Genomic DNA, 24,900 nt, shown 5'->3' with positions numbered 1-24,900 from the left:
CAATGAAGCGATTGACACAGTTTATATGTATACAAAATACAATATAAATTTATTTTACTTGTGTAAAAAAAAAATGAAATTTTGCATAAATTCGCTTAGTAACTTTTAAAAAAATTGCACGTAATTCAAAAGGTTGAAAAAAAATGGTTTAAAATTAAATAAAACATTTTTGTGGAGAAAAATACTGACATTCATTGATAATTGAATTAAAAGTAAAATATGAACATTTTTTTTTTAATTATTTTTTATATGCTTGGTCCAGTCCCTCCCCACTGGGAAACCTTGTAAGAGGTCACCATGAAATGTAAAAAAAAAAACAAAAAAAAAAAAACTCTCGAAATTTGAAACCTTTCGAAAGACTTAGTCAGGAATTGAATTATGTATAACTTTTTAAGCAGTATTGTATCCCATAAAGACGAAGGGAAAGGTGATTCTGTGCAAGTGCTCAAAGTCTTTTATTTGAAATGAAAAAAATATATCAGACTTGATTGATAATAATCAGAAAGTATAAAAGAAATTCCCACAATGCAACACTTTTCCTCTTGAAAAGATTCACACGTTTCTTTCTTTTTTTCACTGTTTTTTAATATATCATTTTCTAAAGTTCATATTTTATTTATGCACTTACTCACAAAGTGGCAGAGAAGCAGCAGCAACTGAGCCTGAGAAAGAAAAATATTGCAAGGTGTAGCGGGATGGGTAGCGACTGCAGGAACGAGGGACACAAGGGAAAAATGAGCAATCAAGTGAAAGACTTAATAAAAAACAAAATAGAAGTAATAAATAAAATTAGAATCAAATAGATGCATATATATATATATATATATATATATATATATATATATATATATACACACACACATGCATGCATGCATATGTACATATACATACACATACATATACATGTGGGTATAGATATATAAAAAAATTTAAATATAGCTTTATGGAAAACTGGCAAGGAGACCCAACGTTGTCTGGGATTGAATGATGATCAACGAGTGTTACACACTTCCCATATTTTTATTGTCATCAAAATTCGTAGACATTTTTGCTGATGACACTACCATCTATGGTAGCACATCTAAGACAGTAAACGACCAAGTTCTCTCCGATTCTCTCTCCTCTGATCTTGATCACGTTGTACAATGGGGAAAGGAGTGGCTGGTTACTTTTAATGCATCTAAAACCAAGCTTCTATCTTTACATCATCAACGTTCTGATCCCCATCTGGCATCAATTAAATGAATGGCTCTCGTCTTGGGAAGGCCTCAAGTTTTGACAGGCTTCTGGGCTTGACCTTTACTCCTGATCTTAAATGGAATACATAAATCAAATCTGTTGCCAAGGCCGCTGGAAAAATGGTCGGATCTTTCTATCGATCCAGTAGATATCTCACTGCTGATGCTATTCTCTATCTATATAAGAGCCAGATACGTCCAAGGATGGAATACTGTTGCCACATATGGGCAGGAGCTGCTAGAAAAAACTTGTCCTGCCTTGATAGAGTTCAAAATAGACTTCATGGCCTGGTGGGTGATGTCCTTTTCTCTTCGCTGCAACCTCTGTCTCACAGAAGAGATGTTGCGAGTTTGTTTCTGCTTTATCATTATTTTCATGGAAAGTGTTCGACTGAGCTTCAATCTATGGTCCCCCCTCGCCAAACTTTCACAAGAAACACTCGACTAGCTGAAAACACTATCAATAATTCTCCCCACTCTTTATTTGTGCCTAAACCTAAACATAAATTCCATGATTAAAGCTTCTTTCTTAGAACTGCACGGCTGCGGAATTGTCTTCCGTTTTCTTGCTTTCCAGCTGTCTATAATATGGCTGTCTTCAAGTCCAACGTGAACAAGTTTCTGATGAGCCGTTCCACTTAAGTTAACAAATTTACGGAACTTCCATTACTATCGATTACTATATTGTCCTTTTGACTACTGTACACTCTTTAACCCTTATCCTTGAGTGACCTATCGGCCTTGATAAGTGGTGACGCCTATGTAAAAAAAACAAAAAAAATTGCTGAAATCGCCAATTTTTCAATCAAATCAATTGATTGCCTGCTCTAGTCAGACCGTGGTGCAACTAGCAGGAGCTTCACATGCCTCCCTGCAGTGACTTAATCTACAATACATTGTAGTCGACATTGCACTGTAGAGAACCTATGTTGATTTTATAAAATTATTTTAATATGATGGATTGAATTAAAGCTTAAAATGCAAAAGTTAAGTATCATAGTCCAATTGTGCTCTAAACAGAAATATTCATTTTGAACGCACCCTTGTCTTACCAAAAAATGTATTGTTGGTTTTATACGCCAGGCCCTTTTGTTTGTGCAATGATAAAACTTCTCAAATGCACTCGTGATGTTAGGCTATATAAGGGAGTTAATTTTTTGTTAAAATTGGACTGTTTCTTGTTTAATCAGATTTTAGCGATAATCGATACTTGTTGGAGGCATTCCAATACAAAACCTATCTCTCTGGCCTTGATAGAGCAAATAATCCGAAATTAATTTTGTTTTTTCTTGTCATCCATTTATAGAGTTCTGTTTCATTCCATTTATTCTTCAGCATGATCTCAAATCGATAAAATAAAATCAATCAAATTTTACTTACCAACTAATCCTGTTTGATACATGTTCAATGCTGTACTCAAAAACATCTGTAAACGAGACAAAAATATATATATATATATATATACATACCTCTCTCAACATATAAAGCAAGTTCTTTTTTGTTTCATTTTACTTCAGTCGACGTTCTCAGAAATCAAAGGTTTGAAATTCCGTAGAAATTCCAAAATTCATTAAAAAGATTCTCAAAGTCGGCAAGATACACCTGAAGAAGGTGGGAAGTTACATCAGACGAAACGTTGTGCGAATAATACTCAAGATGAGAAGAATAGTCCAAATAATCCAAATTATAAATCCTAATCTAAAAAATTTAAAAACATCAGTGTAGGTATTATTTTAATTGGAATTCATTATTGAGATGAGTATTATTTATTAATTTTTTTTTTTACCAAGGCCAGAGTAATAATTGGCTGAAACGTGGTGAAACAACTAAGAAAAGATGAGGATAATAGTCCGCAATAAATAAATTTTTAAAAAATCTGTGCAGGTGTCACTCCAAACATTCTTATCCTGACAAAATACAATTAACTGCGCAATCTAGTAGGTGTGTGTGTGGTTGGGGGTGGGTGTTTCTACAGCTTCTTTATCACAAAAAAGACATTGCTAGTCTTTTTCTGCTCTATTGTAATTACCATGAAAGGTACACGGCTGAGCTCCAACCCACTTCATAATCTAGTAGGTGATGCCCTTTTCTCTTCCTTGCAATGTTTTCCCCACAGAAGAGACGTTGCTAGCCAGTCTCTACTCTATCGTTATTTTCACGACAAATGCTCGTCCGAGCTCAAATCTATGGTGCCCGTCTTGCCAAACTTTCACAAAAAACATGCGTCTATCTGAAACCGCTATCAACAATTTCCCTCTCTATCTGTGCCTAAACCTAAATGTGGATTCCATGAACAAAGCTTCTTTCCTAGGACTGCCCGTCTGTGGAACTCTGTTCTGCTAGCCTGCTTTCCAACTGATTACAACATGGTCATCTTCAAGTAAACAACATAAACAAATTCTTGTTGAGCCGTCCCCTTAAATAATCAGATTCTACCAAATTTCCACGACTAAAGATTACTACAATATTGTCGCAATGACCACCGTACACTTATTATTAATACTTATTCTTGAGTGGCTTATGAGCCTTGATAAGAGGGAAATCCTTTGTAAAAAAAAAACCCCAAAAACAAAGCCAAAGATTAGACCATTCCTGTATTTTTTTTTTTCTGAACTGTTACCCTCATCTTCATAGTTGTTTTATCGTGTTTTTTTTTTCAGGTGATTAACCATGACGGGATAGAAGTGCTGAGTCTTGTATCCCCAGTAATTACTGACTTCCATAGTTGTTGTCGTTGTATCACCACATTTTGGCCAACTAATCCTCTGACCTGCTTTAGGTAGGATTGAAACCACTATTTTAAATGCTCACCTGGCATCTGAGAGACTCAATGCCTCTATCCACGGAACCATTCTTCTCTAGGATCCCAATAAAAATAATATATAATTAGACTATTTCTGTAATGATTGAATGCAGTGTAATGCTGGTTCGGTGCAGTTCTAGGATAAGTGGTCAGTTTATTGTTAACTACTTAAAGCGCCCTTACCGAGGAATGCTGACACGGCTACACTGTCATCTGTTGCAGGGTCAAAGTGCTCAACGTCTGGAGTGTTTATTTTTTTATCCCACTTTCTGACCCTAGTATCAAACTTTTTTAAAGGAGATAAATAAATATCCCCTCTTCTTGAAAGACATTAACATCAAGAACTCGTCTTCTTACCACAACTGCAAAAGAAACTTTCTTTTCTTCCTCTTTATGCCCAACAAGCAAAGTTTCCATGAACAGTGTTCCTTTCCAAGATCTTCACATCAGTAGCACTCATTACCATGATGCGTAATGTGATATTTAAAGAAAAGTTTAGTTCTAGTGATTTCAGAGGTAGATTACAGTTGGACAGTATAGGGAAATGTGTGCAGAACAGGAGACTTAGATGGTATGGCCACAATGAAAGAACGAATGAGAATTCTTAAGTTAGTAGATGAGGTAAATTAGTTGAGGTAGCTGGTTCAGTTCACAGGGAAGTCCAAGGAAACCATGGGAGGAAGCAATAAAACTCAACTTGAGAGAAGGATAAATAAATACCTGACCAGTAAATTGGTTAAAGCTGTCCAACACATGCAAGCATGCAAAACTGACGTTAATATGATGATGATAACGACGACTTTACTTAATGTAAGAAAGAACTGTTGCTCATCTATCTTTATTATTTCCATGGATGCTCTGAAGGCATTCACAGCAAGAACTCGTTTTTTTTTTACCACAATTGCAAAGAACTTTCCTTTCTTCCTCTAACATCAAACAGAATTTCCACAAACAGCTTATTTCCAAACTCTTCACATCAATAGAACTCATTAGCATGAAACTGTTTCCCTGCAGTCTTCAAGCCCAATGTTAACAAATACTTGTCATAAACAATCTGTATAAGTCATATTTTTTACTTCTTCTCACATTAAACATAGCTACTGCCACTTGGATGTAAGGGGCTACTATTTGGAATCATGTCTAACAGGGGATTGTATGCAGTTGAGCAGGAAGATGTCTGTTCACAGTACATTTAGTCTTCTGTAGGTTAGTATAGTCAGAGAAACAGGAAACAGGGATGAACTTCTGAAGTCTAACAGTCCGGGAAGGGGGGGGGGGGTAAACCCATTAGCATAGAAAGCTTTCCAGTATCTAAGAACTTCAATAATGAAGGGGTGGGATTTTACTGCTTGTCAAGTTAGTCGGGAGTATGTACATTAAGACAGAACAAGTGCTATAAATTCATCAGAGTATATTTCATCAACTTTTGATCGATTCCATTCATAATTTTCAATCCTCTCATAACATTCTTCATCGTTCAGTTGACATGACATCCATTTCATTAACTTTCACCCTCTAGTGGCCTTTATTCTTGATAATCAGTGACTCCTTGGTAACATGTATATATATATATATATATATATATATATATATATATATATATATATATATATATATATATATATATACTAGCAAAAGTACCTGTCGTTGACTGGGTTCAAAAACAGCCTACAGAAAATGGACTCTGATTTATTGAAGTATGATAGGTTATGAAAAGGAAGGGTTCTAAAGAGATAGCTTCGAATTTGGGGGTATCAAAACCAAAGCAAAATATGATGAAAGTAAAAATAAAATAGATAAACCCCATAATTTATTATACCATACCTGTTCATACTGAAACACTTATCACAATACTCTGTGGATTTATATTAAAAAACCTTGTTCAACTTTGTGACATATTTCCATTCTATGGAGGTCAGGTGCGAACGAACACCCCATAATTTTATTATACCATATTTCTTCAAACTGAAACATAATTATCAAAGTATACTTACACAGATAGATATGAAAAGTCTTTATTAAAGTTTGTGCCTATTTCCATTCAATTTGGGGCCAGGCGCAAACTCAGACCCCACAATTTTATTATACCATCCCTATTTAAGTTAAAACATACTTATCAAAGCATTATTATGTACATCTATATCAAAAACACTTGTAAACATTTTTTTAAATTTTTTAATTTTTTATTTTCATAATTTGTGGAGCAGGCGCAAACCCAGACCCCACAATTCTAATGAACCACCGTTCTGCCAGATCAAACATACCCATTCCTGTGTCTCGATACATCTTCTATCATTATATGTAATCAGTTTTTTAAAATAATCAACCATATAGGAGCCTATTCGTGACCAAACACACACACACACAGACATTCAGCTTTATATATATATATATATATATATATATATATATATATATATATATATAAATATAAATTAAATATGTTTTTAACTCTTTTTCAAAGTGTTTTTAACATGTTTTATTAACTAATTGTTCTTATATATATATATATATATATATATATATATATATATATATATATATATATATATATATATATATATATATTTTAAGAAACTTAGAAACAAATTCCTTCAGGTATTACTGTGTTTGGCATTAATTATATTTTTGTGATGAGTAATGATGATTATTATTTTAATGTAGTATTTATTAGTACATTTAATTAATAATTATTCGTTAATTGATGTTACGGAAGAAAGTTGCACAGAAATTATACAGAGAAAAAGTATCAAATTTGTTGAGGATCAGAAAATCATTTCCTCAAAGCAATCAACCAGATATGGACTGATTAAAAAAAACGTAAGAAATTGTGAATTTTGATAAGGCGTGTGTGTATGTGTATTATGGAAAATCAGAAAAACAGCAGTACCGTCGGTTTCACATCCAAACAAAGGAGACCAATATCTAGTCGCTTGTGTCAGACTCTCTTCAGTGTTTGTCTATATCTGTCACTCTAGAAATGGTATTTCACCCGCCATTTCTGAGCCAACAGATATAAAGAGATCTGGACATAGGCGACCAGGCAATGGCCCAATTTGTTTGGATTTGAAACTTTTGTTACCAATGTTTTTCTGATCTATTCTAACGCATCTATATATTATTCCGCTTTTATTAAAAAATTTTTTTTTTTATTCCATTTTCACTTCAAACAAGGCACAGTGCCACTTTCATGCAGGGGGCTACTATTGGAGACATAAGTTACAGGAATAATAGGGAGTTGAGCAGATGTCTGTTCACATTACACTTGAACTTCTGCATATCAGTACAGTTGGGAAAACAGGAACCCGGAAGAGAGTTCCAGAGTCTAGTAGTTCTGGGGAAGAAACTATTAGAGTAGAAGGCTTTCTTGCGTCTAGGGATTTCTATTGTGTAGGGGTGGGATTTTGCTGATTGTCAGGTTTATTGGGGGTATTTACGTCGAGGGGATACAAGAGCTTGTAGTTCGTCAGAGCATTCACCATTAAAATACTTGTAGAACAGGCAGAGGGATGCAACATTTTGTTGATGGGACAGGGGTTGAAGCCTGAATGACAGTTCAGAACCAATCAAGTTGGCAACTCTCTTTTGAACCCTGTCCAGGAGCAAGAGACTACTAAAGAGTTTAGTGAAGAGGATGATGCACCAATCCAAATGTGACAACAATACTCCATACATGGGCGAATGGTGGCCTTGTAGAGGAACAGGACACTTTCAGATATAAGTAATTTTCTAGCACGGTAGAGAGAGCCCACCTTCCTCGCAGTGACTCTAGCAATGCTCTCAATGCATCTTTTCCAACTCATGTTCCTTTTAGCACTTTGCTAAGGTTCTCTCTGATCAACTTCATATAACGCATGTGTGTGCATATATTTTAAGAAAATTTACCAGAATTGTTCAATGTAAAAGTTGAACGAATGTTCACATTTAACAGAGTATACATAAACAATGGTATTTTAAATTCCAATGGCCAAGTTTTTATTCATATTTTTACTACCATTTGAGCTATCGACAGATAGATAAGAAAGGTTTAAAATTAAACCACTTCAAGCTATGAATTGAATTTGAGCAAGCGCAGAAAGAAGTAAAAGTATGTTGGCAAGTTGAACAGTTTGCTGATGAGATGATAAAGGTAGTATGTACAGTAAATTTTTCATTTATTTTTTACTTAAAGTAGTCTGTAAAATGTGTCTAACTTTTATTGATATTTCGAAGCTAAGACCTCATTTTCAAAATATTCAATGCTTAAGAGTCCATAGGGTTTGACAAAAACCTTGTAGTAATAATTCTCAACAAAAAACAGCAGTTTATACCTAATCTAAATGACAATTCCTTATCAACGTAATGGTCTTAAATATTTACATTTTATATTCCTATTTTCTTGCCTCCCCTCAAGGACAGTATAAATAAAAAATTCTAACTAACCTCGTCCCAATCCAGCAGTCTCTATAACGTATGGTGCTTTTCCTTTGTTCTGGTCTGGCTGTAAAGACATCACGCCATTACGGTCGAGTTCGATACGACAGAGGATGCACTCATCTTCCTTTGTTGAAGCACTGGAAATAAAGAAGAAAATAAACGAAGAATTTGAAGACATGTTTTGGAATTCTTGAGATAGTGACGACATGTATATTAATGCATAAAAGTGTTAGTTAATAATCTGCTCTAGAACACAGTCATCTGGGATTTGAGGGTTCGATCCTTACTACAGGCGATAATATGATAATAACTAGCATCATATTACTTGAATTCATCGGACTACTGCTCTCATCTTGAGTGTCAATTTCACAAGGTTTCGATCAACGTAACCTCCGACCTTCTTCAGGTGTATCTTGTCAAACTCATGAATTTGGGATGCCACAAGGATCCGTGGTGTAATGGTTAGAGTACTTGGGAAAATCAATTGTAAAAGTGGTATTCTCCCTAAGGTTAAAAGTTCAATTCTCAGTGTCGGCAACTGAAAAATACAATTGCGAATTACTTAGAACTTCTATCCAGTCATGGCTGATAGAACAAGAGCATGCTACACCCGTGAAAGGTTCCATTCAAAATTCAAAAGGGTTCCGTTCAAAATTCCATTCAAAATTCAAAAGGGTTCCGTTCAAAATTCTGTTCAAAATCCCATTCAAAATTCTGTCCAAATTCCCTAGTTCGACAGAAATATTCCCGAGTTTGACAGATACACCTGAAGAAGGTCAGAGGTTACATCGACCAAAACGTAGTGAAAATGACACTCAAGATGAGAACAATAGTCCAAATAATACGAATAACCAATCTGCATCTCAAAAATTCAGAAACGTAACTCTAATATTATTATTATATGAATCTGAAGATTCTATTATTGGCATTGGTTTACTCGATATTTTGTCATCAGAATTCTTTCTAGAAAGACATCAGGTATTTGCGGGAGGGATCATAAGAGGTTGCCAACATCCTAAGTGAAAACGATTTTGTGGAATGAACTAGATTCAAACACCCAGGTCGTCAGTCCGTGTCATTAACCACTTGACTACTGTTACCTCCCCAGAAGTTTATAATAAAAAGTAATATATATATATATATATATATATATATATGACCACTTCATTTAATCACATAAATTAATATACGAAGATATAATTTTATGCATAAATTTTCAGTATTTACTTCAACAGTGCTCAATACATAGGTAGAGCAAGGTAGTAAGTTATGAAAATATATATGACAATATATATATATATATGTGTGTGTGTATATATAAATATATATGTGTGTGTGTGTATATATGTGTGTGTGTGTGTGTGTGTGTGTGTGTGTGTGTGTGTGTGTGTGTGTGTGTGTGTGTGTGTGTGTGTGTGTGTGCGTGCGTGCGTGAGTGCATGTGTGTGTCCATACTCATTTCAGGTTAATATTGCTTAAAGGTGAAAACATCCAATAAGTTTAACGAAGTTTATACAAAAGTGTTCAATACCAAAGTAGAGCAAGATATGATTTTTATTTATTTTTTACATAAACATTTTGGTATCTTATGCATTCATGAGTATATTTCAGCCAACCAGTTATAAATAACTAGATACTTCGTTAGGCGATGTTGATTTTACAAAAGCCAAGTGATGTTTGACAGGCATATATATATATATATATATATATATATATATATATATATATATATATATATATATATTATTTTTAAAATGTAATTATCCACTGACACGTGTTTCGTCGTCTACGACTCATCAGAATGGCTGAATATAGCGAGATTCAAAATCTGGACCCCACAGTAATGAGCCTAAGCCCTTACCTCTGACCCATCTCGCCAACTGTCTGGATATATCGCGATTTACTTAAATGTTGTTTGTTTTGGTTTTAATGATATGTTTTGAATGAATTCAATTATTTACGAAAGCGCATTTTTACCTAAATGCGAGCTGGGAATAATGTTCCCTTTAACCAATTTGGTACCCCCACATGGGGAGCGGTATATATATTATTTTTAAAATGTAATTATATATATATATAATAAAGAAAAACATCTTCATAGTTACAAATGTACATACACATTGTATTGTTTTATAAATAAACTAGAAGCAAGAAAAACTGTAAAAAGAAAATGTGTTCTTTTCGTCATTATCCTTCTAGTGTGCCTCAACTCTATTTGATCCAGTGTTTTTTAGTTGCTATATTGTGGAAAGGATTGTGAAATTTATTATTAATTCCATGGGTGGCATTTTTGTTCTTAGTGGGGGTGGGGGACAATCCTCTATATTACAAAACAATCTTTCGAATTCTTATTACGTGTTATCTCTGCACCCCGGCAACGCCAAGTAGCCCTGCTAGTCATCATCATAAATAATGAGTTAGTTCCTTGACTTTCAAACAAGGCAACCGAGAAGAAGGCGATACCACTTAACAGATGCAAAATAAATAAATAAATAAAAACCAGATACAAAAAAGAAATAAATAAAAACCAGATACAAAAAAAAAATAAATAAAAACCAGATACAAAAGAAATAAATAAATAAAAACCAGATACAAAAAATAAATAAATAAATAAAAACCAGATACAAAAAAATAAATAAAAACCAGATACAAAAAAGAAATAAATAAATAAAAACCAGATACAAAAAATAAATAAATAAATAAAAACCAGATACAAAAAAAAAAAAAAGATGCTATTCAAAGATAGTGACCTGGTTAAGTGTGTTGCTGGCAGTTTGCAGTGCAGATATACTGACGAGAACCTGCACAGAGGTTATGGCGGCATCGACAGCAAATTTGAATCTGCCTGCCTCCGGTAAGCCATGCTAGAAGCCACATCAGCATTTGAATGATTTCTTGGCAAGAGGAGATCTCACCCGCCTCCATTGCCGCCTTCCTTGAAAACCTCATCACAAAACTTCACGCTGGGCTAAACCCACCAGCTTTCTACCTTGGCCTCAATAGTCTTCCTCCTCCCGTCGTCTTCTTCATCGATCAGGTCTGTTCAGAAGGTAATCACACTGAGTATGCAGAAACTTAATGAAAAATCAATGCAATCTCTTTACAATATTACGAGATTCCCTCGTCTAAAATGTAATAAGACCAATTGCATGCGGAAAATGTGACCGACTTAATTGCAAATCAATGTCTATTAAAAACTACGGGTAGTCTGTCGAAAAAATGAGGATACTGATAGAGTAAAAATAGTTATCATCATCATTAGTTTAACATCCATTTTACAAGTTGGCATTTGTTGAATGGCTTTTAGTAATTGACTTTGGAACAAATTTACTGAGGACATTGCCAAGGCTGTTGCAAAAAGGTGGGGGAGATTACTCACACCTGAGAGTATCCTATATCTCTACAAAGCCATCATTTGCACATGCCTGAAGTATTGTTACCACATTTGGGCTGGTGCATCTACCACTAGATTCTCCCTCTTAGACAGGGCTTAAAAAAAGAGTCTCCAATCTAATAGGTCTCGCACTATCAGCCAACCTCTAACCTCTGTCCCATCGCCTTAGTGTTGAACTCTTGTGTGTATCTTGCACGCACTTTAATAGAATGTGCTCTGACAAACTCATTTCAGTTATACCCCATCAACTTACATACATCTGACAAACCTGCCTAGCAGCAAAGTCCCACCCCTACACAGTAGAGGTCCCAAGATGTCAGAAAGCCTTCTACTCTATTAGCTTCTTCCCTTGAACTGTTAGACTTTGGAATTTCCTTCCTGTTTCCCAGACTGTAATAACTAGGGCTAGGACAACAGCATATTCTTTTCATTGTTTTGACCCTCGAGTATATATCCATTGATATCTTATATGCTTTTATATAGAGTGATGTGGTTCTCGGTTGATTAACTGAGTCGAATATATACTCGAGAGTCAAAACAATGAAAAGAATATGCTGTTGTCATAGCCCTAGTAATAACACTCAGAAGTTTAAATGTAATGTGAATAGGCATCTTCCTCATCTCCTGTTCCAAAATAGTAGCCTCTTACGTCCAAGTGATAATATGCCTTGTTTGGGGGTGAACAAAAGTTTAAAAAAGACATTTTTTAAACTTATCTCTGGCCAGGTCTTTATGTGCATCAACCTCAATAACCTACACTCCTCCTTCACCACAAATAACAATAAAGATATATCACTATATTTTTATATAGCAATATTTTTAATTTATGTTTTTTAATGACATTCACCTCAAACAAGGCACATCACCACTTGGACACAAGGGGCTACTATTTGGGACCATGTTTAGGAGAGATAAGGAAGATGTTGGTTTACATTACATTTAAACTTCTGCATGCCAGGAAAGCAGGTGGCAGGAAGAGAATTCCAAAGTCTAGTTGTCCGAGGGAAGAAACTGTTAGAGGAGAAGGCTTTCTGGCATTTAGGGACCTCTACAGTGAAGGGGTGAGATTTTGTTGCTAAGTAGGTTTGTTGGGGAGGGGTATGGACGTCAAAGGGGAACAAATGCAATACGTTCAGAGCACATTCCATTAAAATAATTGTAAAACAGGCACAGGGATGCAACATTGCAGTGATAGGACAGAGGTTGGAGCTTAGATGACAGTGCGGAACCTATTAGATTGGAGACTCTTCTTTGTACCCTGTCCAAGAGATAGAGAGTAGTGGAAGATGCACCAGCCCAGATGTGGCAGCAATACTCCATGCGTGGGTGAATGGCAGCCTTGTAGAGGTATAAGATACTCTCAATTGTGAGTAGTTTTCTAGCATGATAGAGGGAACCCACCTTCTTTGCAGCAACCTGTACAATGTCCTCAATGTACTTGTTCCAACTCATATTTCTTGCGAATGTTCAGCCAAGGAGTTTGAAGGAAGAATTCTCAAGTAGGGTGTTATTTGTCATGGATATTGGTGGTTGAAAAGGTTTTTTGTAATTGTTAAAGGAGATCAGCTTAGTCAAAGTATGCTAACTATTACCATCCATTTACGGACCCATTACAGTCAGGAGATCGTTTTCTGAGGATTCTGCGATTGACTTAGATTTGTGTACATCTGTTTTTACCTTGTACCTGTTATAGAACGTTGTATCATCGGCAAAACATATGCATTTTGGACACAATGTTATAAGGGAAGTCGTGAATGAATAGCAGGAATAACAGTGGTCCAAGGATCGACTCTTGAGACATTCCCACATTAATGTTATGCGGTTTGGATGTACATCCATCAAGGACAACCTGAATAATCCTCTTGTCTAATATTTAGTCAGTTATACCGCATGATTTAATTTTCATTAGGAGCCCTTCATGCCAGACTTTGTCAAAGGCTTTGTATATATCAAGACCCACAAACCTGGCCTCGCCCGCCTTATCCAATACATGGTATATGCATTCAGAGATGGCCGTTAAAATATCTGCAGTAGAATGACATTGTCTAAATCCATACTGTCGGTCAGCGAGAAGATTAGCTTTTGCGAGGCGGTGGACTTGTGCTTGGTTGATTAATGTCTCAAAGAGTTTAGTGAAGAGGATGAGTATATCAGCATCCTTTAAGTATAGCAAAAATATAGCAAGTAAAATGGTGGAAGTTTTATCACATCACCGTCGTCATAATCATATTCAGTTTAAGGTCCATTTTACATGTTAGCATATGTTTGATGGCCTTAATACATTGCCTTTCCAAATTAACCTATTCCCTATCTCTGGTTAGAACTTTATTTAACCCTTTTTCAAATCCATCCTCATCTCTTCCTCCCATGTTTTTCTTGGCTTTCCCCCGCTAACTGACCCTGGTACATCAACTGTTCTACACCTACATAAACATATCTTCTATTCAGTTTAGTATTCAATTTAGCAGTTTTAACAATGCACACACACCTCACATAAAATAAACACTACTAGCAACATTATTTGAAGTCTTGATAATGACTTAAAAATAAAAATAAAATATTATTAGAAAGCCATCCAGTAAATGTCACGGTAAAATTTATTGGGTGGGTTTCTAACAGTATTCAGTTTTATTTTTAAATCATTACTGAAGCTGCAAATATTTAGGTGTCAATTCTCGACCATTTTTCTTGTTCTCACATAACGCTAGACACTATATATTTTTCAAATCGAATAAACGTCTTAAAGTTAGTAAATCCACTAAAAACTTTTGCAGATAGGTAGAAGAGCAACTTATCTTGGCTTTGTTAACATTTGTTTGTTATATATTTATTTCTGACCACCTGTTAATACCAATGTGTATTGTAAAACAACCTGATATTTTTATAAACGGCGTTGATTTGTATATGCAGAAAACAACTACTTTAAAAAGTGCGAATTGAAGAAGACAAGTACAGGGTGGAAGGATAAAATTGTCGCCCTAGAAAAGACAACATGATTCCATTTCTGTTTGATGAAACAAATAGAAATCTTTCAAAACCTCAAAAAAGTAACACCTATATGTGAATGTAGTAAGCCAATGCGAACCTAGAAATTCCTATTAGACCTGGTAGAACCATTTGCGTTTTAGTATGCGTTTGCATCTGAATTATATAAGGGTGCACTAAAAAGAATCATACCTATTTAACCAAAGTAAATGTTCTTTTTAATAAACTTGTTTTAATTAAAAATTAATTTATTAATATTTTTTTATTTCAAAATTACTTTTTTTAGGCAACAAAAAACGATTTTAAAAAAGGATTATGTCGCTTCTGCTGTTCCATACTTATTGAAACCATGTCTTAACAAACTTCTGAGTCTGACCTTCACTCCTGATCTGAAATGGAGTACGTCCATCAAAGCCGTTGCCAAGGTCACTGGAGAAATGGTTGGATCACTCTACCGCTCCAGTAAGTATCTGACTGCTGATGCAATCCTTTACCTGTATAAGAGTCAAGTATGTTCTAGGATGGAGTACTGTTGTCACATCTGGGCAAAAGCTTATCCTGCCTTGACAGAGTTACAAAACTGACTTCAAAACCTGGCGAGTGATACCCTTTTCTCTTCTTTGCAATCTCTTCCCACAGAAGAGACGTTGCTAGTCTGTCCCTACTCTATCATTATTTTGATGGCAAATCCTCATCTGATCTCCAATCTATGATCCTCCTCCCTTGCCAAATTTTCACAAAAAAAAAACATCCGTCTAGCTGAAACCACTATCAACAATTTCCCCCTCTCTATATCTCTGCCTAAATCTAAATGTGGATTCCATGAACAAAGCTTCTTTCCTAGAACTTCCTGCTTGTGGAACTCTGTTCTGCTGGCCTGCTTTCCATCTGACTGCAATATGGTCATCTTCAAGTTCAATGCAAACAAGTTCTTGCTGAGTAATTGCTTTAAATAATCAAATTATACAAAAATCCCACTATTAACAATTACTACGCTGTTGCCCTAGTAACTAGCGTACACTTATAAATTTATCCTCAAGTGGCATTAACGCCTTGATAAGTGGTAACTCCCTTGTAAAAAAGAAACAAAAATGCTTCCTATAGTTAACACAATTGCTGACGTCACTGATTCTGTGTTCCTTTCTTTGTGTTTTCTTATTTCACTGGAGGAGCCTAAAGCCTTTCTCAAGCTAAGATGTGATCCTTTAAAGCACTAATACTTTTGGAATATAAGTATTTACCAGTATCTTTCTTATCTCTTCTAAGTCCAATTCTTATCCCTAGGGAAAGACTCCACCCTACTACAAACCTCATCAAGAAGGCTGCCTTTGATAATTTCCACCCTCGTTCTAAACCCTCTTACTCTCCCACCTCCTCATAAACTATTTATAAAAAAACGAATAAAAACAAGCAAACCCAGCCTTATCTTGCTACTTCCTTCCCGCTCCGCCTCAACTGTAATACCATAAAGAAAACTCCTATCATTTTTCCTTGCTCCAACAAAAACAATCATCATCACCATCATCATGTTTCTGCCTTGATTGTTCATGCCTCAAAAGAAACATCACTCCCCCATGAATAAACATCACATCAAAGGATTTCCATGTTACAAAATCTTGTCAGATATTTTCTTTTCTCTCTTTCACACGCATATATAAATACATATAAATATAAATGAATAAATAAATAAATATAATAAATGAGCCTGAAAAAGATAGCATATTTAATATAGCAAACCTATCAGGAAAGTAAAAGCTCTACTCGATTAAGTGGAGCAATTTATAAATGAAATTAAAAAGAGCGGGAATAAAAGTTACATAGAACTTTATTTTATCATCAGATCAATAAGGACAAAAATGAGAAAGGAGTAGAAATCAACCTCTTTAGGCCATATCATTTCGAAGCTAAATGCTCCTCCTCCTCCTAAGAAGAAGAAGAAGAAGAAGAAGAAGAAGAAGAAGAAGAAGAAGAGAAAAGCTGGCATTATACAAAAAATAAGGGAATAGGAATCAACCTCTTTAGGCCATAGCATTTCGAAGCTAAATGCTTCTCACCAGAAGAAGAAAAAAGCTGGCATCATACAATTATACGGGAATAGAAATAAACCTCTTCAGGCCATAGCATTTCGAAGTTAAATGCTTCTCACCAGAAGAAGAAAAAACTGGCATTATACAAGCATAACTGAATAGGAATAAACCTCTTTAGGCCATAGCATTTCGAAGTCAACTTGAAAATCAACACCAAAGTGTGCCTAAATGTGCTGAAGAGTGTGGTGATCCCCTGGTGCAATCAGGTAGCCGCTAGCAGACCCTGGGTGTGGCAGCAGGACTCAGCGCTAGTCCACAAGGCCAAAGAGAACCAGGCTTGGCTTCAGGAGTGTTATGACTTTGTACCCTTCTCTTACTGAACCCTCTCCTCCCCCGACCGGAACATGTTGGACTACTTCGTTTCGTCATACGTCGAGAACATCACCAACATGACCTCCCACAACACCAAAGCCAGCCTGATCACTGATATATGCCAAGTATTTGCTGAGCTCCTGCCGGCGTTTGTGGAAAAAGTCATGCTCCCAGTTCCGGACCTGTATCGAGTCGGTGATTGAAACGGAAGGCGGCTACATTGAACAGATGTCAGCTCTACTACATAATAAAGTTATCTGAATTGATTTTTTCAATACAAGTTTTAAAATAAAGCTGTAGTGTTGTTTTCTTCAGGGCGACATTTTTATTGTTCCACCCTGACAAAAAAAAAAAAAAAATCAGCATTCAAAACCAAGTAAATCATAATTATTTCTCCCTAAAATTTCATCACATTAATCCCCAACACAAAAAATTTTTTATTTATACTTCTCGTGTCGCGGGGTTCGAATCGTTCGCCTGGTAGTAATCGTGATACCCTGCACTGAAGAATCCCGAAAGGATGAAACACTAGTGTCTGTAGGTATTTAATTATTATAGTAAAAAAATAATTATGACAGCCCCTTTAAGAAATTCGTTTCTTATCGTTGAGCACTTTCCGTTGAATTAAAAGTCGGTCAATTTAGCTCTTATGCGTAGATCATCGTATAACGATTTGATCATTGTCTGTCTGACGTAATGAACATTTAAATTAAAAAATGTTTAAAATTCAACGCTATTTCATACGGTTAATAGTAGCCGAATGGATACGGCCCCCGCTAATCGAGCCAGAGATGTCTCGTGTCGCGGGGTTCGAATCGTTCGACTGGTAGTAATCGTGACACCCTGCACTGAAGAATCCCGAAAGGATGAAACACTTGTGTCTGTAGGTATTTAATTATTATAGTAAAAACATAAATATATATATGTATATATATATATATATATATATATATATATATATATAGAGAGAGAGAGAGAGAACACAATCACGTTGGCACACTAGTTCTCACTAGATCACCAAAGTTAAGCAACTTTGAGCCTTGCCAGTACCAGATGGGTGACCATTTGAGAAGTCTAGGTGCTGTATGTACCTTCTGGGAAGGTTGGGCCTGGGGCCAGCACCCTAACCCTGAAAAAAGAACTCACTATAAAAAATGCATGACAATATGATGTTGCAAGAACAAAAAGTTCATAGAAAACTCAACATCGTCTGCTTGTTCTGGCAGCCATCTTTGTTCATACAAATATGAATAAATTCAAAAATTGACAAAATAATTAAATGAATGTGTCTGTACTACGAAACAGGTGCTGTCAAGAATTGAACATTTTAAAATGCTAAAAACGGCAAGATGGACATCTTGAAATTTGAAATATAGACATTTTGTCATTTATTTATATACTAGAAGATATACTCGGCGTTGCCCGATCGTAAAATATGCATAAATATTTTAATTCATACAGAAACTGAGACATGTGCATGCGAGTATTACGGTTTTTCTAAACAGTTCACTTTTTGTAAGTAAAAAAAAACAAAAAGAACTTGAGCTGAGATCGAAATCAAAACTAAAAGACAGTGAGTCACATACGATAATTATTAGGTTGGTTTGACACGATCTTTGAATGCTTTCAAACCTACTTATTCTGAACACAATGAATCTGTCATGTGAACCATTCATGCCTGCTCATTTGTGAAACAATTAGCAAACAGATAAAAATCTGACAACACCCACGTAACAATTAGCAGCTTGTTTTTCCGGATGAAAACCGATTAAAAAGTTTTCCACATGTCTGAATATCCTATATACCAAATTTCAATTCTGTAGATCAAAAATCCGTTGAGTATATAGGTTGAGAAGTATCCTCACACACACACACACACACACACACACACACACACACACACACATTCTCACTTTATTATTTTATTCACTCCATTTTCTTTCTTTGTAATTTTATTCATCTGTTTTACAGGGTAATTTTGTGTGTGTGTGTGTGTGTGTGTGTGTGTGTGTGTGTGTGTGTGTGTGTGTGTGTGAAAAACTTGTTTTTATATTACCTTTTCTTTATATTTATTTATTTTCGCAACGAAACAGGTTGGGGTTTGGAGAAAAGGGAGGGTGTCACGGCAAAACAAAAGCAAACCATTACGAAACCAACAAACAAACCCAAAAAGAAATTGCACATATCCAACCACCACAGTTATTTCATACGTGACAGTTTCGCATTAAAGGACGCGGGTTGCACTGGAGCGTACCTGGGTTAACAGTATCTACCCTACACCATAGACAACCTACCCACCCACCCTCGCAGATGAAGCTGGAGCTTCATCTGTTTAGCTGTTAAATAAATAAGAGCATCTCAAAGGTGGGATCGGCACTTGCAGTTTTCTTTGATCCGTGTTCGTATCTGTCATTTTACCAGCTACAAAGATACGAAAATACGAAAATACGGTTATGCATACGCACCCATGAATTGAAGACATTTTGGTGCTTGTTTGTATTTGTAGAAGGCGATGTTTACACCTCGGCATCCAAAATCAAAATGCGTTATCTCGTTTGTATGCACATCGTCTGCGCATACATTATCCTACATAAAAAAAAAAAAAATTATATTTTGAACAAATCAGAAAACTTTCTGAATTTATTCGAAATGCTCTTTCTGGGAGCCACTTTGATCCTTTAAAAAAGGCAGATTTTTCTCCCAGAAACAAGTTGAGGCCAAAAACTTCAGAAAGTGCTACTATACATCTCCATTTAGTCGCCACAATCCTCAACTCATGTAATTATACACTGTCACTCGCATATTCACACTTACAAAGCGCCACACACACACACACACACACACACACACACACACACACACTGACTGCTTGCATGCCTTAGTGTCGTCTGCTCATTTAAAACAACTTATCAATTGAAATAATTCCCCACCTTTCTCACTTACCTTTTTTTCTAATATGATAAACAAAGAACAATTGACTCTTATAAATAACTTTCAGTGATTACGATTTCTTGACCCCCCCCCGTAACACACAATCAATTCAGACTTCTTTGATATCTCAATTAATGAATCCCCTTTGTTTTTACAAGAACTCTAAAAACATTCGCCTTACATCTACTCCATGACGTGACCAGAAGTCTAAAGCGTTCAAATTTAACGTAGTCAATCAAAAACTAAAGATAGCTTTTAAACACTCCCACGAAAGCAAATTAGACACAAAGTCGTTTTTAATGTGGGGGAAAACCAGCTCCTCCAAAAATGGGGCACTCTGGCAGTATCCAAATAAATAGTAATTGTCTCAGTATGAAGAGTTTCCCCTCTATTGACCAAGGACCAATTACAGAACAGATACTACCCGCGGCACGAAGGCCAGGCGGCTGCGTTCCACCAGTTTTGCTTTATTTATATGAAAAAGACAAACAAACACTGGAGACGACAGCACCGTGGGAATTTTGTTTAACTTGATCAAAAAAAGATAAACAAAAAAACAAATAGAGACAATGCCCGTTTGCGAATGCGAGATATTGTGATCTGGAAAGTATGGGAAAACTTCTTGCGGAATCTAACAGATGCGAGAACCACAATGCAAAAAGCCTTTCGTGGACACAAACGATCTTTATATAATATATAATTTCTTATTTCTTCTCAAATAACAGAAAATTTTATATAAAATAATTACTATTTAAATTCTGATTTCATTGTAAGATCCGGCCTGACGATGTATTTCTAAAGAAATCGCAGCAGAAACTTGTATGCACATATGTAGACAATAATGTTTGTATAAATGAATATATATATATATATATATATATATATGTGTGTGTGTGTATATATATATATATATATATATATATATATATATATATATATATATATATATATATATATATAAGTATCAGAGAGTAAACAAAAAAAAAATGATTTTATCATTTAATAAAATTTTCCTTGGCATTTTCTGGTTTTCAAATAATTTTTAATTTCCCTACGAAATGTCTTTTAAGATGTGACAACGAGTCTCATATATATATATATATATATATATATATATATATATATATATATATATACTCCCATAAATTCGTTTTTCTTTTGTGTGTATTGATATTCATATTAAAAACTCTCTTTTCTATTTATTTAAAAAACAAAACAAAACAATTTTCTTATATATGGGTTGTGGGATTGCATTCACTAGCAAAAGATCTAGCTAATTTGCATATTATTTTAAACATTCATTTTAATTAATTCCCTATTAGTTTTTTTCGGTTTTCTTATGGGATGATCATCTTTAGTTAACTATTATGTGTAATTATATTCATGCAGATATTCTACATGATTTATACTTGCATAATATTTGCGTAAAAAGCTTACAGTAAACATAAAATTGTTTCCATATATATTTATGTATACGTATATATTTTTGTTTAATCTATCTATCTATCTATAAAAGTGGATGTGTCTGTGTGTGTGTGTGTGTGTACATTTCCCTACGCAATAACTTTGTCGATTTTAAGTCTACAGACTCGAAATTTGATATACAGGGTACTGAGATTTGGGAAAATCTGTGTAATTCGTTTTCGGCCAGAAATTTGGCAATTAAGAGGTCAAAATTCAACGATTTGACCTTTGAGAACTCTACCAAACTCCTCCGACAATTTTGGCTCTAAACACTTGAAATTTTAGATATAGGTTCCTTTGACATGGATCTAACTTAATAACTTGATTTGAGCTCCAAACAATAAATGTTAAGGGGTCATAATAGGGGTCAAAGTTTAAAAAAATTGACCTCTGCAGTTTCTACCAAATTACTCAGACACTTTCTGGTCTAAACATTTGAAATTTGACATAAAGGGTATTCAGAGATAGCGCAAGCTTTTTAATCGGTTTGGGTCGAAAATATTTAGTTACCAATATATAAATGTATGTATGTATGTTTGCATGTGCGCCTAAAACTTTCGACAGGGGCAATGGATTTTTACAAGATCAGTATCGTTTTGAAGTTCGATCTTTCAGAAGACAAATATCAAAAAATTGGTTAAAAAGTAAAAACATTAATATCTTCACCTTCAACTGGGCACTTTTCTACACAGGGGATGGATCGTTTTTTCGCCGATATTTTTGAAAGTCATCCTCTCCTTTCTATTGTCTAGCCTTAATTAAAACCTACGTCACTTCCGGTTTTGCGGTGGTCATAACGACAAAGACGTCAGGTTTCTTTCCCCGTTTTTTTCGTCCTTCGTGGTACGGGTTCGAGCCTGACTTTCTACTACCACTTTTTTTCTTTTTTTTGCTCAACTCACACATCCAAACACCCGGGCAACGCCGGGCTGAAATGCTAGTATATATATATATATATATATATATATATATATATATATATATATATATATATATGTAATTCCAGATTAATATTTTCCAAAGGTGACGCAATCAATGAATTTTTAATGAGGTTCATACAAGAGTGCTCAATACCAAAGTAGGGCAAGATATACTTTTTATTTGGTTTACATAAGCATTTATATGTCACTACACATTCATGAGTGTGTCTCGCTCAGCCAATTACAAGTAACTAGAGTCCTCTTACAGCGTAAGCAGTACTATGTCTCTAGTTACTTGACTGACGAAACATGCTCATGAATGTTTAGCGACATATAAATGCTAATTCAAAACAAATAAAAAGTACATATACATACATATATATATATATATATATATATATATATATATATATATATATATATGTATAGATGTTATAAATACGTAACATGTATGAGGGAAGGAGTGGACACAGGAAGAAATTGGTAAAGTCAAAGATTACAGTAAAGTCCTTCCTTTGAATCTTTGAGGAGTGCATTGGGGAACTGATTAGAAGCTTAGGAAACGATGTGCCAACCACGCAAAAACAATAATGGATGCTACTGGCATTTACCATTTTAAAGGAAAAGGACAAAAGTGATGCTGATATGCCAGCGAAAGAGACCGGAAGGGGAAGGGACGATGAGGATGGTTACAAAAATGAGGCAACATTTTTAGTTAAAGGAAAATGGCTAACGTACAAACAAGGTTGCATAAACATCAGGAAAAAATCAAGGTAAAATAGAGGAGCAATTTTCCTGGAAAATTAGCTTGGAGGAATTGATTAAACTTTTTAAAAAATATCAGAGAATTTGCTTGTTTTTAGGAAAAAGTCATGAACTAAATGCATTTGATTTTAGAAAAACAATCAAAGAATTTTTTTTTTGTTCTTTTTAGAAAAAAATGTAGGGATTTCCAATTTTTCTTTTTTTTTTCAGCAAAAATCGAGGAATTAGCTCGGTTTTAGGAAATATCAAGGAATTTGATTGTTTTTATGAAATATCAGGAAATTCATTTGTTTTCACTGGGGGGAGGGGAAATCAGTGAATTTTTTTCACCCCAAAATAACTTCAAATCAATTCTTTTTCACTGAAAATGCGTTCCAGCAAAAAATCAGGAATTTCCTTTGCATTCAACGAAATTAAGTTGCAATTCATCTCCTTTGACAAAGGAGCAAATAAACCTAGATACTACCAGCCTAGTATTCGTCATGGCACGCTTCCTCATCTCAGAACTTCACAAACAAAATATGTTATTCAAGAATAATGCCGAAACCTATTTCACTGCAAATAATAACAAAACCTCAAACTATTATTTGGGCTACTGTTCTCATCTTGAGTGTTATTCTCACAACGTTTCGGTCGATGTAACCTACGGCCATTTTCAGATGTATATTGTTGAACTCGGAAATCTTTTTATTTAACTCAAGACAAGTTGGTTGGTTTGTTGGTTTGTTTAAGCAGCATATCGACCTTCATTGGGTCATTTAATGCTGAAACTCAGGACAAGGACCCATACTAAGTAAAATTCAGTTCTGAATGACACTCTTTTGAAGGTCAATGGTTCAATCCTCAATGCAGGCGATACTAAAAATACAAGACTTCTACTAGGTCATGGCTGACGAAATGAGAGTATGCTAATCCTGTGGATTAATTAAAACGTTCTGTTTGAAATTTTGTGCAGATTCCTGAGTTCAACAAAATACACATACAAAAGATCAGAGGTTACAATAACTAAAAAATTTTTTTTTTACAAAAGAGTCATCACTTATCAAGGCCCAGGGGCCATTCAAGGATAAGGGTTAATGAGTGTACAGTGGTCAAAGGGAACATATAGTAATCGTTAGTTGTGGAAATTTGGTAAATTAGATTACTTAAGGGAATGACTCATCAAGAACTTGTTTACATTGGACTTGAAGACAACCATATTGTAGTGAGCTGGAAAGCAGGAAAACGGAACAGAGTACCACAGGCATGCAGTTCTAAGAAAGAAGCTTTTTCCATGAAATTTTCAAGAATCTACGTTTAGGTTTAGGCACAGATAAAAACTGGGGAAAATTATTGACAGCGGTTTCAACTAAACGAGCGTTTTTCATGAAAGTCTGGCGAGGGGGGACCATAGATTGGAGTTCAGACGAGCACTTGCCATGAAAATAACGATAAAGTAGAAACAGGCTGGCAACATCTGTGGGAAAGAGGTTGCAGGATACAGAAATCCCCCCCTACTAGGCTACAAAGTCTATTTTGAACTCTGTCAAAGTAGAATAAGCTGTGAGAATAATTCAAGATGAGAACAGTAGTCTAAATAATACAA

General features: G+C 35.0%; 1 protein-coding gene across 1 annotated transcript in view; it reads right to left on the bottom strand.

Annotated features, from left to right (window-relative positions):
* The window catches only part of LOC145261100 (tectonic-like complex member MKS1), a 474,527-nt gene that overhangs the window by 175,086 nt on the left and 274,541 nt on the right, over positions 1-24,900 (bottom strand). Inside the window, exons 7-8 of the mRNA XM_080119317.1 lie at positions 8,464-8,594; positions 2,619-2,664 (exon numbers count right to left, since the gene is read on the bottom strand). Of these exons, the coding sequence (XP_079975443.1) occupies positions 2,619-2,664; positions 8,464-8,594 (177 nt within the window). The remainder of the gene's footprint in view (positions 1-2,618; positions 2,665-8,463; positions 8,595-24,900) is intronic.

Source organism: Euprymna scolopes, chromosome 37 (assembly GCF_053919585.1).
Source record: "Euprymna scolopes isolate OS-2025 chromosome 37, ASM5391958v1, whole genome shotgun sequence".
NCBI lineage: Eukaryota > Metazoa > Mollusca > Cephalopoda > Sepiida > Sepiolidae > Euprymna > Euprymna scolopes.
This window is presented reverse-complemented; position numbering and strand designations above follow the sequence as displayed.